This window comes from Oncorhynchus tshawytscha, unplaced genomic scaffold (assembly GCF_018296145.1).
Source record: "Oncorhynchus tshawytscha isolate Ot180627B unplaced genomic scaffold, Otsh_v2.0 Un_contig_6771_pilon_pilon, whole genome shotgun sequence".
NCBI lineage: Eukaryota > Metazoa > Chordata > Actinopteri > Salmoniformes > Salmonidae > Oncorhynchus > Oncorhynchus tshawytscha.
Genome location: NW_024609413.1, coordinates 81,907 through 100,109, shown reverse-complemented (window position 1 = coordinate 100,109; position 18,203 = coordinate 81,907). Strand labels below are relative to the sequence as shown.

Here is an 18,203-nt window from a genome sequence, read left to right as displayed (position 1 = left end):
GCAATATTTTTTTTCTGGCCACTCTTCCGTAAAGCCCAGCTCTGTGGAGTGTACGGCTTAAAGGGGTTTTCTAGACAAATACACCAATCTCCACTTTGTAGCTCCTTCAGGGATATCTTTGGTCTCTTTGTTGCCTCTCTGACTAATGCCCTCCTCGCCTGGTCCACCAGTTTTGGTGGGTGGCCCTCTCTCGACAGGTTTGTTTTGGTGCCATATGCTTTCCATTTTTTAATAATGTATTTAATGGTGTTCCGTGGGATGTTCAAGTTACGGATATTTTTTTATAACTGTGGGGGATGAATCAGAATTAGTTGGGTAACATAGATACGATGTTTTATCTTCATAATATGCTTGTGAGATACTTGTCATTTAGAATGTATCTTTTTGTACTATAGTTTGGCCGTTTGCAGTAATCCTTTCTCTGTCAGGGCTCAGTTACTTGGGCCCCAGAGGGGGGAGAGGTCAGGCTTATCTTCATATGTAAACGTATCTTTTAAACCATGTGAAGGAATGATTGAGGGGGAACCAATTATCTCTTGTCTCCACAATGTCTGTGTGCCAGTCACTCCCTACTTTTCTCATTGGGGAGAGGAGGATGGCAGTGTCTGGAACCATTGTATGTTCCCTCTGAGGTTGCCCTTATCTTGACCTAGAGGCTTACTCTCCTCTCCGTGAGCTTGTCCAGGAGGGGTTGTATTTAAGATGGGAGTATCTAGAATTGACAATTGATATATACCATTGGATGAGGTAATGTTTTGGTACTATGTTGTACCAAGAACGAGATAGGAACTTTGTTTTGGAGACCAAACTGAATGATAATTTATAGCTAAATACTGTCTGGCGATGGGATACTCCTCTCCCAAGTAAAATATTTTCTTGTGAAAGTTCCTATTATATGTGGTTTGTCATGTTGACTAGGGGGGTGGATCTTTGCTGTAAAAGATCTCAGTTGCCATTATGTTGACCACTCTCAACTTTTCATTAGAGACACTGAAATGTTGAAAGTAAAAATGCTATTGCAAAAGCTTTATTATGATTAAAGGTGAAGATTAAGCATAACCCTGACTGGAGTGTGATTTGCTCTCTCATCATTTGGTAATTAAGGAAATTTCCACGACATAACCCAACTTCGATCTGTACTTCTCCACAACTTTGTCCCTGACCTATTTGGAGAGCTCCTTGGTCTTCATGGTGTTGCTTGCTTAGTGGGGTTGCAGACTCTGTGGTCTTTCAGAACAGGTGTATATACTGAGATCATGTGACAGATCATGTGACTCTTAGATTGCATACAGGTGGACTTTATTTAACTAATTATGTGACTTCTGAAGGTAATTGGTTGCACCAGATCTTATTTAGGGGCTTCATGGCAAAGGGGGTGAATACATATGCACGCACCACTTTTCCATTTTATTTATTTTTTCAAATTTTACAAAACAAGTTATTTTTAAATTTCACTTCATCAATTTGGACTATTTTGTGTATGTCCATTACATGAAATCCAAAATAATTCCATTTAAATTGCAGGTTGTAATGCAACAGAATAGTAAAAACACCAAGGGGGATGAATACTTTTTCAAGGCATTGTATGTATGTAGTCTTCATTCCTACTTAGATGTGTGTGTATTGGGTATATGTTGTGTAATTTGTTAGATATTACTTGTTAGATATTACTGCACTGTCGGAGCTAGAAGCACAAGCATTTTGCTACATCTGCAATAACATCTGCTAATCACGTGTATGTGACCAATACAATTTGATTTGAACAAGCCCATTGTTTCTATAAAATAATTACTAAACGATGGAGGGGATTAGTTTTCACATGGACATATAGCTTGATAATATGGAGACAAAATTGTTGATATCCAGACAATAGCTCTACAATTACATTGTTTGTCATTGCAAGGAGTCTGTGTAGGGCCATTACCCACAGGGCACACACTGGTTTGAATCAACATTGTTTCCACATCATTTCAATTAAATTACTTTGAAACAACGTGGACTAGACGTTGCATTGACGTCTGTGCCCAGTCAATCGTTCAGTCAGTCAGTCTGCTAACCATCTTTGACCCTCAAATATACTGAACAAAAATATAAACGCAACATGCTACAATTTCAATGATTTGACAGAGTTACAGTTCATACAAGGAAATCAGTCAATTTAAATAAATTCATTAGGCCCTAATCTGAATACTTCCGGCGCCGACAGAGATGGCCGCCTCGCTTCGCGTTCCTAGGAAACTATGCAGTTTTTTGTTTTTTTTTACGTGTTATTTCTTACACTAGTACCCCAGGTCATCTTAGGTTTCATTACATACAGTCGAGAAGAACTACTGAATATAAGATCAGCGTCAACTCACCATCAGTATGACCAAGAATATGTTTTTCGCGACGCGGATCCTGTGTTCTGCCTTACAAACAGGACAACGGAGTGGATTACATGCAGCGACCCAAAAAAACGACTCAGAAAAAGAGGGAAACGAAGCGGTCTTCTGGTCAGACTCCGGAGACGGGCACACCGTGCACCACTCCCTAGCATTCTTCTTGCCAATGTCCAGTCTCTTCACAACAAGGTTGATGAAATCCGAGCAAGGGTAGCATTCCAGAGGGACATCAGAGACTGTAACGTTCTCTGCTTCACGGAAACATGGCTCACTGGAGAGACGATATCCGAAGCGGTGCAGCCAGCGGGTTTCTCCACGCATCGCGCCGACAGAAACAAACATCTTTCTGGTAAGAAGAGGGGCGGGGGCGTATGCCTTATGGCCAACGTGACATGGTGTGATGAAAGAAACATACAGGAACTCAAATCCTTCTGTTCAACTGATTTAGAATTCCTCACAATCAAATGTAGACCGCATTATCTACCAAGAGAATTCTCTTCGATTATAATCACAGCCATATATATCCCCCCCCAAGCAGACACATCGATGGCTCTGAACGAACTTTATTTAACTCTCTGCAAACTGGAAACGATTTATCCGGAGGCTGCATTCATTGTAGCTGGGGATTTTAACAAGGCTAATCTGAAAACAAGACTCCCTAAATTTTATCAGCATATCGATTGCGCAACCAGGGGTGGAAAGACCCTGGATCATTGTTACTCTAACTTCCGCGACGCATATAAGGTCCTGCCCCGCCGCCCCTTTCGGAAAAGCTGACCACGACTCCATTTTGTTGATCCCTGCCTACAGACAGAAACTAAAACAAGAGGCTCCCACGCTGAGGTCTGTCCAACGCTGGTCCGACCAAGCTGACTCCACACTCCAAGACTGCTTCCATCACGTGGACTGGGAGATGTTTCGTATTGCGTCAGACAACAACATTGACGAATACGCTGATTCGGTGTGCGAGTTCATTAGAACGTGCGATGAAGATGTCGTTCCCATAGCAACGATTAAAACATTCCCTAACCAGAAACCGTGGATTGATGGCAGCATTCGTGTGAAACTGAAAGCGCGAACCACTGCTTTTAATCAGGGCAAGGTGTCTGGTAACATGACTGAATACAAACAGTGCAGCTATTCCCTCCGCAAGGCTATCAAACAAGCTAAGCGCCAGTACAGAGACAAAGTAGAATCTCAATTCAACGGCTCAGACACAAGAGGCATGTGGCAGGGTCTACAGTCAATCACGGACTACAGGAAGAAATCCAGCCCAGTCACGGACCAGGATGTCTTGCTCCCAGGCAGACTAAATAACTTTTTGCCCGCTTTGAGGACAATACAGTGCCACTGACACGGCCTGCAACGAAAACATGCGGTCTCTCCTTCACTGCAGCCGAGGTGAGTAAGACATTTTAACGTGTTAACCCTCGCAAGGCTGCAGGCCCAGACGGCATCCCCAGCCGCGCCCTCAGAGCATGCGCAGACCAGCTGGCCGGTGTGTTTACGGACATATTCAATCAATCCCTATACCAGTCTGCTGTTCCCACATGCTTCAAGAGGGCCACCATTGTTCCTGTTCCCAAGAAAGCTAAGGTAACTGACCTAAACGACTACCGCCCCGTAGCACTCACATCCGTCATCATGAACTGCTTTGAGAGACTAGTCAAGGACCATATCACCTCCACCCTACCTGACACCCTAGACCCACTCCAATTTGCTTACCGCCCAAATAGGTCCACAGACGATGCAATCTCTACCACACTGCACACTGCCCTAACCCATCTGGACAAGAGGAATACCTATGTGAGAATGCTGTTCATCGACTACAGCTCGGCATTCAACACCATAGTACCCTCCAAGCTCGTCATCAAGCTCGAGACCCTGGGTCTCGACCCCGCCCTGTGCAACTGGGTACTGGACTTCCTGACGGGCCGCCCCCAGGTGGTGAGGGTAGGCAACAACATCTCCTCTCCGCTGATCCTCAACACTGGGGCCCCACAAGGGTGCGTTCTGAGCCCTCTCCTGTACTCCCTGTTCACCCACGACTGCGTGGCCACGCACGCCTCCAACTCAATCATCAAGTTTGCGAACGACACAACAGTGGTAGGCTTGATTACCAACAACGACGAGACGGCCTACAGGGAGGAGGTGAGGGCCCTCGGAGTGTGGTGTCAGGAAAATAACCTCACACTCAACGTCAACAAAACTAAGGAGATGATTGTGGACTTCAGGAAACAGCAGAGGGAACACCCCCCATCCACATCGATGGAACAGTAGTGGAGAGGGTAGCACGTTTTAAGTTCCTCGGCATACACATCACAGACAAACTGAATTGGTCCACTCACACAGACAGCATCGTGAAGAAGGCGCAGCAGCGCCTCTTCAACCTCAGGAGGCTGAAGAAATTCGGCTTGTCACCAAAAGCACTCACAAACTTCTACAGATGCACAATCGAGAGCATCCTGGCGGGCTGTATCACCGCCTGGTATGGCAACTGCACCGCCCTCAACCGTAAGGCTCTCCAGAGGATAGTGAGGTCTGCACAACGCATCACCAGGGGCAAACTACCTGCCCTCCAGGACACCTACACCACCCGATGCTACAGGAAGGCCATAAAGATCATCAAGGATATCAACCACCCGAGCCACTGCCTGTTCACCCCGCTGTCATCCAGAAGGCGAGGTCAGTACAGGTGCATCAAAGCTGGGACCGAGAGACTGAAAAACAGCTTCTATCTCAAGGCCATCAGACTGTTAAACAGCCACCACTAACATTGAGTGGCTGCTGCCAACACACTGTCAATGACACTGACTCAACTCCAGCCACTTAATAATGGGAATTGATGGGAAATGATGTAAATATATCACTAGCCACTTTAAACAATGCTACCTTATATAATGTTACTTACCCTACATTATTCATCTCATATGCATACGTATATACTGTACTCTATATCATCGACTGCATCCTTATGTAATACATGTATCACTAGCCTCTTTAACTATGCCACTTGGTTTACATACTCATCTCATATGTATATACTGTACTCGATATCATCTACTGTATCTTGCCTATGCTGCTCTGTACCATCACTCATTCATATATCCTTATGTACATATTCTTTATCCCCTTACACTGTGTATAAGACAGTAGTTTTTTGGAATTGTTAGTTAGATTACTTGTTCGTTATTACTGCATTGTCAGAACTAGAAGCACAAGCATTTCGCTACACTCACATTAACATCTGTTAACCATGTGTATGTGAAAAATAAAATTTGATTTGATTTGATTTGATTTGATCTATGGATTTCACATGACTGGGCAGGAGCGCAGACATGGGTGGGCCTGGGAGGGCATAGGCCCACCCACTTGGGAGCCAGTCCCAGCCAATCAACATCAGTTTCCCTCCACAAAAGGGCTTTATTACAGACAGAAATACTCTGTTTCATCAGCTGTCCATGTGGAGGTCCTGGGCTGGCATGGTTACATGTGATCTGTGGTTGTGAGGCCGTTTGGACATACTGCGAAATTCTCTAAAAATGACTTTGGATGCGGCTTATGGTAGAGAAATTGGCATTCAGTTCTCTGGCAACAGCTCTGGTAGACATTCCTGCAGTTACCATGGCAATTGCACGCTACCTCAAAACTTGAGACATCTGTGGCATTGTACCTTTTAAAGTGGCTGTTGTCACCAGCACAATGTGCACCTGTGTAATGATCATGCTCTTTAATCTGCTTCTTGATATGCCACCCCTGTCAGGTGGATGGATTTGGATTACCTTGGCGAAGGAGAAATGCTAACTAAAAAGGCATGTAAATCAATTTGTGCTCAACATTTGAGAGAAATAATATTTTTGTGCATCTGGAACATTCTGGGATCTTTTTCAGCTCATGAAACATGGGACCAAAACTTTATATTTTTGTTCATTATGCACTTTTTTTATATCAATGACAAGAGACTTAGATTTCATTGATCACAGTTGACAGAAACTGAATAAATTCTGAATTAACAAAATAAAAATAGCACGTAAAACCCCAATCAGAGCCAAATACGGATTATACAATGCAGCACAAAGACAAACATGATAAAAATACATTTTAACAGTTGACCATATCACTTGTAATTGACACCAATACACTTGCTTTGGACGGCATAACATTAAAAAAAACTTTGGCTTTGCATTCGATTTAGCTGTCCCAGACACATTTTTGAGATCGGATACAAAATCCCAGTGTATTGCTTACTCTGAAGCACTTTTAATGTGAGTGGGTCAGAGTCGCAATCTGAGGGCTACCGATCCTTCCCAACATTTTCAAACATAGTTGATATGAAATATTTTACCTTTTTTTTCACCCAATTGGTAGTTACAGTCTTGTCTCATTGTTGCAACTCCCGTATGGACTCGAGAGAGGCGAGGGTCGAGAGTCCTCCGAAACATGACCCAACCAAGCCGCATTGCCTCTTGACACATTGCCCGCTTAACCCGGAAGCCAGCCAATGTGTTGGAGGAAACAGCTTACACCTGGCGACCGTGTCAACGTACATGTGCCCAGCCCACCACAGGAGTTGCTAGAGCATGATGGGACAAGGACATCCCTGCCGGCCAAACCCTCCCCTAACCCGCCCGACGCTGGGGCCAATTGTGCACCACCCCACGGGTCTCCCGTTCATGGCAGAGCCAGGACTCGGACCAGGATCTCTAGTGGCACAAAATCTGCAATGCACTTGTAGTGTGAGATTGCAACAACAAGTTTTAAGAATGATGATCAGCAATAGCCAATGAGACCTGGCAAGAGAAGAAGCCAAAGATGATGACATTGTATCCAATCACCCAGGATGTGTAGACTCTGGAGCAGGAGCAATGACTACTACTAGCATGCATTTATACTTGCCTTTAACTAAAGCGTAAATTCGGGACAGCTCTGAAGGGACAGCGCAGCTCTCATGTAATGTTAGTATTCAATTCAACTCTGCATGGCAAGCTTGAATATCTAAATTAAAACATTTGAGGCTACTTTGAGCCACTGCTGTTTCTAGCTACGTTAACAATCTAATCACATTATTGTTTTAAGCGAGACATCGTGGTATTGAGAATCCAAGCAAAGAATCTCTTAGCACCACTACATTGTCAAGACAAAAAACGTCAGAAAATATTGTAATATAATGCAAGAGGGTCAGCGATGTTAGGATTTTGAAAGTTGTGTAGTGTACGCCAGGCATAAAGATGCTTTAGGGAAACCAGGCCCATGTCTTTATCCTATGGTTCTATCTTCCCTTCCCCCTCCAATCAACCTGCAGCTGGTGATCCCAGTGACCCTCCAATGAGAACAGAGTGTAGTTAATTAGACCAATCAGAACAATGTGTAGTTGATTGTTACTCAATAAAGACTATCCCTGTAAGGCTGGTGCTGTTTGGTCCTAACAAGCTTCATGGTCGGTCATGGAACTGCTGCAGTTCACATGTCTGCTTTTACTTATCAGCTTGAAATGTTTGACAGGTAAAATGGTTCTGAATGAGCTGCAGTATTAAGTTTATTCATTTCGTCTTGTAAACATTGATTGATATCATGTAGCCTTACAGTAGAAAACACCTGCCAGTTATTTGTGTGGAATGTTTTGTGCCTTGTAGGTTTGGGCCCCTAACCCGTGTGGGCCCTAAACCGTGTGGGCCCTAACCCATGTTGTCTTGCAGGTTTTGGCCAGCAGTGTGGGGGTAACCAGTGGCAGTGTGATGATGGAGCTTGTCTGCCACTTTCCTGGCACTGCGATGGAAATGGAGACTGTATGGACGGCTCTGATGAAATGGCCTGCCGTAAGTTATGCTGTGTTTCACTGTTTCTGCTCTCTTCCATGAGAACATATTTGTTGATGTGGTGAAGTTCTAAATGTAACGTTAACCCTGTATTTACTGTAGACCTATACCACTTAGGTGTGTTATATATATTTACTGTAGTCTGTTCACAATAGGTCTGTTTGTCCTTGTTCCCCAGCCTGTCCTAGGGGCCAGGTTGCCTGCATGGCCGGGGCTCCTGGTTGTGTAAGTACCTCTGCAGTATGTGATGGGCTGCGCCAGTGTTCTGATGGGTCTGATGAGTTTAACTGCCCAGAGAACCAGGGCTGTCTGCAGGGGGACTGGAGGTGTAGGAATAAGATCTGCATCCCCAAGGACCTATACTGTAATGGTGCTAACGACTGTGTGGACAACTCTGATGAGGCCTGTGGTGAGATATTATGGAAACAACGAGAGCATGTATGTGATATTATGGAATTTAGGAACTATTCAGGTACCATGTAATGGGAGCTATTATGGAAACGAGAGGCGCAAGTATTTTGGCCTGTGTACAGTAGTATGTAGTCACAAAACATGATAAGACCTTCAATTGTGTAGGCAATGCCATGCATATTTAAAGGGTGAGAAAAAAAACAATGTTCCAAATTACATTTGAACTAACTTTGCAAAATTGTCTGTGGTGTTGGACTTTCAGCTGGTCAACATTTTGCAAAATATCCACAGGAAAGTATAATTAAACAGACATGGCAATAAAAATGTTTGCTCATGACCGAAAGCATGGGCACAGGGAGTACGGTGCATGCACGCGAACCATGCATACTAACTGAAGTCTTGCAGGTGTTGACATGGTCTTGCCTATGTGCCAGGTGATAGAAATTCAATCTTCATAACCGGTGCTCTAAAACCTTGGTTTAACAATACATTCCTACGGCTATTTTGTCAAACATTTTGAGCAGCTGAAGGGCCAACAGGACAGACCACTGAGTATGTTTACATGTTATTTCATTCAACTTTCTGGCTTCCATGTTTTTGCAGTGCTTTGTTTCAGACAATATATCAATAAATTAGACTGATCAAAAATAATCAGGCGAAGTAGTATGTAACCTACAGGTCTGGGTATGCGTGTTTGTTCCTCTTGCAGGAAGGCATGTGGTGTAGTTTTGATGCATTTTTAAAGCTTTTACTCTTCCAGGCCAGTGTGGTCCAATGGCTGTGCGTTGTCCTGGAGGGGTGTGTCTGACTGAAGATGAGAGATGTGATGGAAAATTGCAGTGCTCTGATGGCAGTGATGAACCCTCTACCTGTGGTAGGAAATTCTAACCTTTGACCGCTAACCCCTTCAACCTTCAGTCTATAACCCTTTACCGGTGGTAGGTAATAATCATCCAAACAAAAGCAAGAAAACAATTCTTTGAAAATTTTGACCGCAATGAAGTAAAAAACATATTTTTCGCCACAATTTTGTGATATCCAATTGGTAGTTAGTCTTGTCTCATCGCTGCAACTTCCGTACGGACTCGGGATAGACAAAGGTCGAGAGCCATGCGTCCTCCGAAACACAACCCAACCAAGCCACACCATTTCTTGACACACTTTCCACTTAACCTGGAAGGAAGAAGGTGTCAGAGGAAAAACCGTACACCTGGCGTCTGTGTCAGCGTGCACTGTGTCCAGCCCTCCACAGGAGTCGCTAGAGCACGATGGGAAAAGGACATCCCTGCCGGCCAAGCCCTCCCCTAACCCAGACGACGCTGGGCCAATTGTGCGCCGCCCCATGGGTCTCCCAGTCGCGACCAGTGTGGACAGAGCCTGGACTCGAACCCAGAGTATCTAGTGGCATAGCTAGCACTGTGATGCAGTGCCTTAGACTATTGTGCCACTCGGGAGGCTCCTATGTAATACAATTTAAGTGCGGCCCACCAGACCTCGGTGAAGACCAAATGCAGACCACTGGTCAATTAGCTTGACACCCCTGCTCTAACATCTAACCCCTCACTACTACATATATGAACCTCTTCAGTCATAACTGACTGTTATGGCATCTGAAACATGTCAAAGGAAAGGCTGATCTGACTCATCTCTATCTTCCAGGGAGGACCTGTTCAGAAGAGAACGGTGGCTGCAGTCACTCCTGTGTGGATAAGCCCTGGGGAGCCCTCTGCTCCTGTCCTAAAGGCCATAGGCTATCTGCTCACGGAGCCTCCTGTCTGGGTGAGGATGTCTGTGATCCTGTTGAGTTATTGTCATGACTGGTTTCATTTATCTATTCCTTTACTGTAAGCCTAAATACTCTGAACCCCTCTGTAGATGCGAATGAAAGCGCTCTGCCTTAGTTGGGTTCGGGTCCTCTGTAGCTCAGTTGGTGAGGGTTAACTCTAAAATACTGAAGCTGTTTGCTCTCCCCTCTTTAGATGTGGATGAATGCGCTCTGCCTTACGGTCCATGCATGCACTTCTGTGTCAACACACCCGGTTCCTTCTACTGCCACTGCCGAGATGGCTTCCAGCTTCAAGGAACCACCTACTGCTATGCTAAAGGTGACTTTTCATAGTAACATTAGTTTGATTAACTTCTGACTGGTTATCTAAACCTGTTCAATATCTGATGCTTTTCAGGAAATTATACAAAGTTTCTGACTGCAACGAAGGGAACTATCGGATTCCTGAATCTGAGGACTCTGAGATTCGAGTCCATTCAGAGTATTGGCTATGATCCTCTGGCCTTGGCCTTTGACCTCTCCAGGAGCTCATTCTACTGGGCTGATGACCAGGGGAACATCTACAAGGCTAAGGAGCAGCAGCGCAGGATCCTTTATCATGGTTGGTGTCTTCTGATTCTCTATCATGATTGGTTTCTCCTGATGTAGCAGAATCTAGATGTCTTCATCACTTCAGATGTACAAGAATACACGATCAGGGACCTGAGTAGGTCCCGATCCAGAACTCTAACTCTCACAGGTCTGGTTCGGATCTGATATGATTATCATGGGTCTCACACAGAACCCAAACCGGCTGCGCCTACACCAAACACGATCATGACATGCAGTTTAAAATATCAAAACAAACTCTGAACAAATTATATTAATTTGGGGACAGGTAGAAAAGCAAACTTCTTGACGCTACCCATCCCTTAAGCAGGATAATTGTCAATAGCACCTCAGTCAAATAATATTACTAAAAATATTAATATTCATGAAATCACAAGTGCAATATTGCAAAACGCACCTTACCCTTATGTTAATCCACCTGTTTCAGCAAAAGCAATCCAAGCGTTTGGCTAAGTTTATCAATCGCATGACAAAACATTAAGTACACTTAGCATCAGGTAGCTTGGTCACAAATCAGAAAAGCAATCAAATTAATCGCCTACTTTGATGATCTTAGGATGTTTTCACTCACGAGACTCCCAGTAACACAGATGTTCCTATTGTTCCATAAAGGTTATTTTTATATCCAAAATACCTCTGTTTGTTTGGCGCGTTATGTTCAGAAATCCACAGGAAAGAGCGGTCATGACAATGCAGACAAATTCCAGAGTATCTAATGTCCACAGAAATATGTCAAATGTTTTTTATAATCAATCCTCAGGTTGTTTTTAAAATATATAATCGATAATATATCAACCGCAAATGTCTTTCACAGTAGAAGAGGGAAAAGCAATACCTGTCAACTCTGTTGCTCAAGCAAAACTCATGTGACCACTTGACGCAATGTTATTATTCTGGCTCATTTTTCAAAATAAAAGCCTGAAACTGTCTGAAGACTGACACCTTGAGGAAGCGATGGGAAAATGAATCTGGTTGATATCCCTTTAAATGGAGCAATGGGAGGCTATGGAACATGGAGTATTCAAAATAGAAGCCACTTCCTGGTTTGATTTCTCGGTTTCGCTTGCAATATCTGTTCTGTTATACTCACAGATAATATATATATTTTTTACTTTAGGGTGTTTTCTATCCTAATCTGTCAATTATATGCATATTCTAGTATCTGGTCCTGAGAAATGGGCAGTTTACTTTGAGAACGTTATTTTTCCAAACATAAAAATAGTGCCCCTTAGTTTCAAGAGGTTAAACATTTATGGCAAAATAGCTAGTTAGTGTGCACTTGCTAGCTAATTTGTCTTATTTAGCTAGCTTGCTGTTGCTAGCAAATTTATCCTGGGATATTCAAATGAGGTTATTTTACCTGAAATGCACAAGGTCCTCTACTCCGACAATTAATCCACACATAAAAATGGTCAACTGAATCGATTCTAGTCATCTCTCCTCCTTCAGGCTTTTCATTGTTTAACTTATATGGTGATTGGCATCTGAACATTCATAGTATTACCACGACAACCAGCAACTATTTGTCTTTCAATCACCCATATGGGTATAACCAAAAAGATGGCACGTGGGTACCTGCTTCTATAAACCGAGGAGATGGGAGAGGCAGCACTTGCAGCCTGATCTGCGTCAGGAATAGAAAGGACTTCTATTTTATCCCTTGGCAACACACATGCTCATTGACGTGCGCAAGCAGTGTGAGTGCAATAATTGAATAACATAGATTCCTAAATTTATTCTGCGACGCGAGCAGTGTTAGCCTATCAGGGTGTGTAATTTGAATTGACTTGTCCGGAAGGACCCATACAGATCTGATGGCGACTGCTGCAGTAGAGAGAAAATGTGTCATTTATGCTGCTGTTCTTGGTTTTCACGAGAGTGGCGCATGTAACTAGTTGTTGGTCAATCAGTCAAAGCAGCAAAAGACTACACTCAAAGCCTCTGGCAAAAGTTATGAGATACTGCATCTATGAAATTAAAATTAGGGATAAAACATTAAAGGAGAAGGATAGGCTACAATGACAAAGCCAACAGGTAGGCTGCTACTTAACATTCTGATTTGAGTTATTTTTAACTGTGGTACGAGAGTGTACATGCAGCCTCAATTAGCCAAGCTAGCTAGCTTAACTAGTTTCTCCTGGTTTGATAGGTTGTCATCCAATATGATTACTATCTGGATCCTGACGGTTGGTTCGTTCTGATAGGATCCTGTGATGGTTGGGTCGTTCTGATCGGCTCCTCTGATGGTTGGTTTGTTTGATGTAGCAGAATCCTCTGATGGTTGGTTTGTTCTGATGTAGCAGATTTTTAATTAATTTTACCTTTTAACTAGGCAAGTCAGTTAAGAACATTATTACAATGACGGCCTACCAAAAGGTAACAGGTCTCCTTCGGGGGCTGGTATTGAGATAAAAATTGTCCAGTTTGAGTGTTTGTTGCAGCTCGTTTCAGTCGCTAGCTGCAGAGAACTGAAGACGAGCGACACAGGGATGTGTGCTTTGGGGACCTTACAAAATGTGACTGGCAGAATGGGTGTTATATGTGGAGGATCAGGGCTGCAGTAGATATCTCAGATAGGGGGAAGTGATGCCTAAGAGGGATTTATAAATAAGCGCATCTGCCAGTGAGTCTCGACGGCTATACAGAGATGACCAGTTTACAGAAGAGTATAATGTCCTATGTGTCCTATGAGGAGTATTGGTTGCAAATCTGATGGCCGAATGGTAAAGAACATATAGCCACTCGAGAGCACCCTTACCTGCCGATCTAAATTATGTCTCCGTAATCTAGCATGGGTAGGATGGTCATCTGTATAAGAGTTTGGCAGCTGGGGTGAAAGGAGTGATTACGATAAAGGAAACCAAGTCTAGACTTCACAGCCTGCAGCTTTGATATTTGCTGAGAAGGACAGTGTACCATCTAGCCATACTCCCAAGTACTTGTATGAGGTGACTACCTCAAGCTCTAAAACCACAGAGGTAGTATTAGTGGTACAGAGGGACGTTCTTAACAAACCACATGACCTTTGTTTTGGAGATGTTCCGAACAAGGCTAAGGGCAGAGAAAGCTTGTTGGACACTAAGAAAGCTTTGTTGTAGAGTATTGAACACAAAATCCAGGGATGAGCAAGCTGAGTAGAAGACTGTATCGGCATATACATGGATGAGAGCTTCGTACTGTTTAAGCTATGTTGATGTAAATTGAGAAGAGTGTGGTACCTAGGATCGAGCCTTGAGCTACACCAGCTACAGCAGATTTTCTGACTTCATACACTGCACTCTTTGAGGGGTAGTTAGCAAACCAGGTCAAAGTCCCCTGAGACACAACTCCTTAGCCGACCCACAAATAGTCTACCGTATCAAAAGAATCGGCCAAGTCAATAAAAATAGCATCACAACATTACTTAGAATCAAGGGCAATGGTGATAGTTAGGATCAGCTTGATCTCCCCCTATAAATAAAGGACTGATGGCCCTTGAGTGTTTTGGTACCTACTGGAAAGCTTTGTCAACACACAGCATTGTTCACACGCTTCTAAGCTTTAGCCCCACACATCTCTTTAAGAATGCACATGTGAGACTATGTACTAAACAACCAAAGCTTTTCAAGACAAAAGGCTGACTTATACTTACTGGACTGTTCATACATTTAATCGAGTGCCATAGTGTGCTCTGGGTGTTCGTAAACTGAGCTTTGTTAGATTGGTCGTTCATAAATTCAAAGTGTTTCGCTCTTGGAGCATTCCGAGCACACACTGGATGCTCTGGCCGAAAAGTAGTGTTTATCCGAGCGTTGATCTGACCTAAAAACAGTCAAGTTCCCAGGCTAACCATTTGCTAGACTGCTAAATACTTCGAAACAAATGAGTACTTTTAAGGGCCCACAGGACTGCCGTGTTCTGAGCCAACTGCAATTTGTCTAAGTCCCTCTTTGTGGCACCTGACCACACTACTGAACAGTAGTCTGGGTGACAAAACTAGGGCCTGTTGAACTTGCCTTGTTGAGTGTTACGAAGGCAGATCAGTGCTTTATTATGGACAGACTTCTTCCATCTTAGCTACTGTTGTATCAATATGTTTTGACCATGACAGTTTACAATCCAGGGTTACTGCAAGCGGTTTAGTCACCTCAATAACACAGTAGAAAACAAAGGGGGAGTCTATATACAATGTACAATGTGTGCAAAAGGCATGAACTTGCAAATTTCACATTATTCATTACGAAATGTAGTTTAGCTTTGGGGATTAGTGAATAATTTGTCCCCAATACAATGCTTTAAGTTTTGGAAATATTTGACTAAATCATTGCTACCATTCTGAAACTAACTGCAGCTCTAAAGTGTTGCAGTCATTTCAGTTGCTGTAGTAGCTGACATGTATCGTGTTGAGCTTTACACAAAGCCGGTGGCATGTCATTAGTAAAGACTGAAAAAAGGTGACCTAAACAGCTACCCTGGGGAATTTCTGATTCTACTTGGATTTTTGGAGAGGCTTCCATTAAGGAACACCCTCTGTTCTATTAGACAAGTAACAGCAGACTATGATTGATAATATCAAAAGATGCATTGAAGTCTAACAAGACAGCCCCACAATCAATTTATCATCAGTTTGTCAGCCAATCATCAGTCATTTGTGTAAGTGCTATGCTTGAGTGTCCTTCCCTATAAGCGTGCTGAAAGTCTGCTGTCAATTTGTTTACCGTGAAATAGCATTGTATCTGGTCAAACACCATTTTTTAAACCAAGTTTACTAAGGGTTGGTAACGGGCTGATTGGTAAGCTATTTGAGCCAGTCAAGGGGTTTTTACTATTCTTGAGTAGCGGAATGACTTTAGCTTCCCTCCAGGCCTGAGAGCACACACTTTGTAATAGGCTTAAATTGAAGGTGTGGTAATATCGTCCATTATCCTGAGTCATTTTCCATCCAGATTGTCAGACACAGGTGGCTTATCATTATTAATAGACAATAATTATTTCCTCTTCCACACTGACTTTACAGAATTCAAAAGTAAATTCTTGTCTTTCATAATTTGGTCAGATATACTTGGATGTGTAGTGTTAGCATGGGCTTAAGGTGAGGCAAATGAACCTATAGCCGTATTACTTCAACAGTATTCAACATGAGATCGTCTAAGCTTTACAGGAATGTGGTTCTGAATATAGATTAACATCGCCCACTTTGGCATTTGTCTTTTCGGTCGATGTTATAACCTTGTGTTGCTATCACTGCATCAAAGGTATTATCTAAGTGAGCTTCAGAGTCAGAATAAGAATGTAATCTGTTACATACAAGTTATTAGGATTATATCAGGATGCATATGTTAATATGGGACATCTAACACTTCTGGGTTGCTTGATGGTTAATGCTTTACTGGGAAGCTTATCAGAAGACTTCCTCAGTGCTAACAGTAACTCTGGTTCATAGGTTGAGGTATTCAGGGCAATTAGGGGGACAATGTTTTTTCACATTTAACTTTGTAGATAATGTTGCTGCTACGGTCTCTTATGACTGAAAAGAGCTACTGGACATCAGAACAGCGATTACTCACCTTGAACAGGACAAATAATTTGTTTTGAACGAGTCGGACGAGAGGGATTTACTCCAGACACACTAACAGGCCCGTCATTTGCAGGTTAAAGAGACGCAGGTATCGCCGAATGTTCTCATTGTCTTGAGGATATGGCAGCGAGTGGCTAATCTGCCTTTACCATCGGTACTATTGGCCAACGAACAATCGTTGGATAATAAAGTGGACGAACCACAAGCACGTATATCCTACCAATGGGATATTAAAGAGTATCTTATGTTTCACAGTCGTGGCTGAATGATGACATGAATAAAACACAGCTGGCGGGTTATACACTGTAGCAGCAGCCTCTTGTATGACAAGGGGTGGTGGTCTATGTATATTTGTTAACGGGTGGCACACGATATCAAAGTCTCTAGGTTTTGCTAGCCTAAGGTAGAGTATCATGATAAGCTGTAGACCACACTATCTATGTGCCTAGAGTATTCTTCATAGCGGTCTACATACCACCACAAACCGATGCTAGTACTAAGACTGCACTCAATGAGCTGTATATGACCATAAGCAAACAGGTAGAGGTGGCCATGGACTTTAATGCAGGGAAACTTAAATAGATTTGAACTCATTTCTATCTGCATGTTAATGTGCAAACTGACCACCTTCACTCCACACAGAAAGCTCTCCCTTGCCCTAAACCTGGCAAATCTGACCAATTATATCTTCCTGCTTACAAGCAAAAACTAAAGCAGGAAGCACCAGTGACCCGGCCAATAGTGGTCCGACGAAGCAGATACTAAGCTACAGGACTGTTTTTCTAGCACAGACTGGAATATGTTCCGGGACTCTTTCGATGGAATTGAGTACACCACATCAGTCACTGGCTTCTTCAATAAGTGCATCGATGATGTCATTCCCGCAGTGATTTCGTACATACCCCAACCAGAAGCCATTGATTACAGGCAACATCCACAATGAGCTAAAGGGTAGAGCTGCAGCTTTCAAGGAGCTGCACTTTAACCCAGATGCTTACACAAATCCCGCTATGCTTGACAAACCATCAAACAGGCAAAGTGCCAATACAGGGCTAAGACTAAATGTGCTGACGCTAGTCTTGTGGCAGGGCTTGCAAACTATTAGGCTACAAAGGCAAGCACAGCTGCGAGCTGCCCAGTGATACGAGCCTACCAAATGAGCTAAATTACTTCTATGCTCGCTTCGAGGCAAATAACACTGAAACCTGTATGAGAGCATCAACTGTTCCAGACGGCATTGATCACGCTCTTTGTAGCCGATGTAAGACATTTTAAACAGGTCAACATTCACAAGGCATGCGCTGACCAACTGGCAAGTGTCTTCACTGACATTTTCAACCTCTCCCTGTCTGAGTCTAATACTAACATGTTTCAAGCAGACCACCATAGTCCCTGTGCACATGAACACTAGGTAACCTGCCTAAATGACTACCGATCTGAAGCACTGTAGCCATGAAGTGCTTTGAAAGGCTGGTCATGGCTCACATCAACACCATCCCAGAAACCCTAGACCCATTCCAATTTCCATACTGCCCAAACAGATCCACAAATGTAATCTCGATTGCACTCCAATACTGCCCTTTCACACCTTGACAAAAGGAACACATTTGAGAATGCTGTTCATTGACTACAGCTCAGCGTTT

General features: G+C 43.3%; 1 protein-coding gene across 2 annotated transcripts in view; it reads left to right on the top strand.

Moving 5' to 3' along the window:
- The first annotated feature begins 7,810 nt into the window (after positions 1-7,810).
- The window catches only part of LOC112240156 (low-density lipoprotein receptor-related protein 2-like), an 88,090-nt gene continuing 77,697 nt past the window's right edge, over positions 7,811-18,203 (top strand). For both annotated transcript variants that reach the window (XM_042315200.1, XM_042315199.1), the window contains exons 1-7: positions 7,811-7,883; positions 8,078-8,197; positions 8,376-8,606; positions 9,369-9,482; positions 10,268-10,387; positions 10,588-10,713; positions 10,792-10,995. In XM_042315200.1, coding sequence (XP_042171134.1) covers positions 7,826-7,883; positions 8,078-8,197; positions 8,376-8,606; positions 9,369-9,482; positions 10,268-10,387; positions 10,588-10,713; positions 10,792-10,995 — 973 coding nt within the window. In that variant the 5' untranslated portion in view covers positions 7,811-7,825. The remainder of the gene's footprint in view (positions 7,884-8,077; positions 8,198-8,375; positions 8,607-9,368; positions 9,483-10,267; positions 10,388-10,587; positions 10,714-10,791; positions 10,996-18,203) is intronic.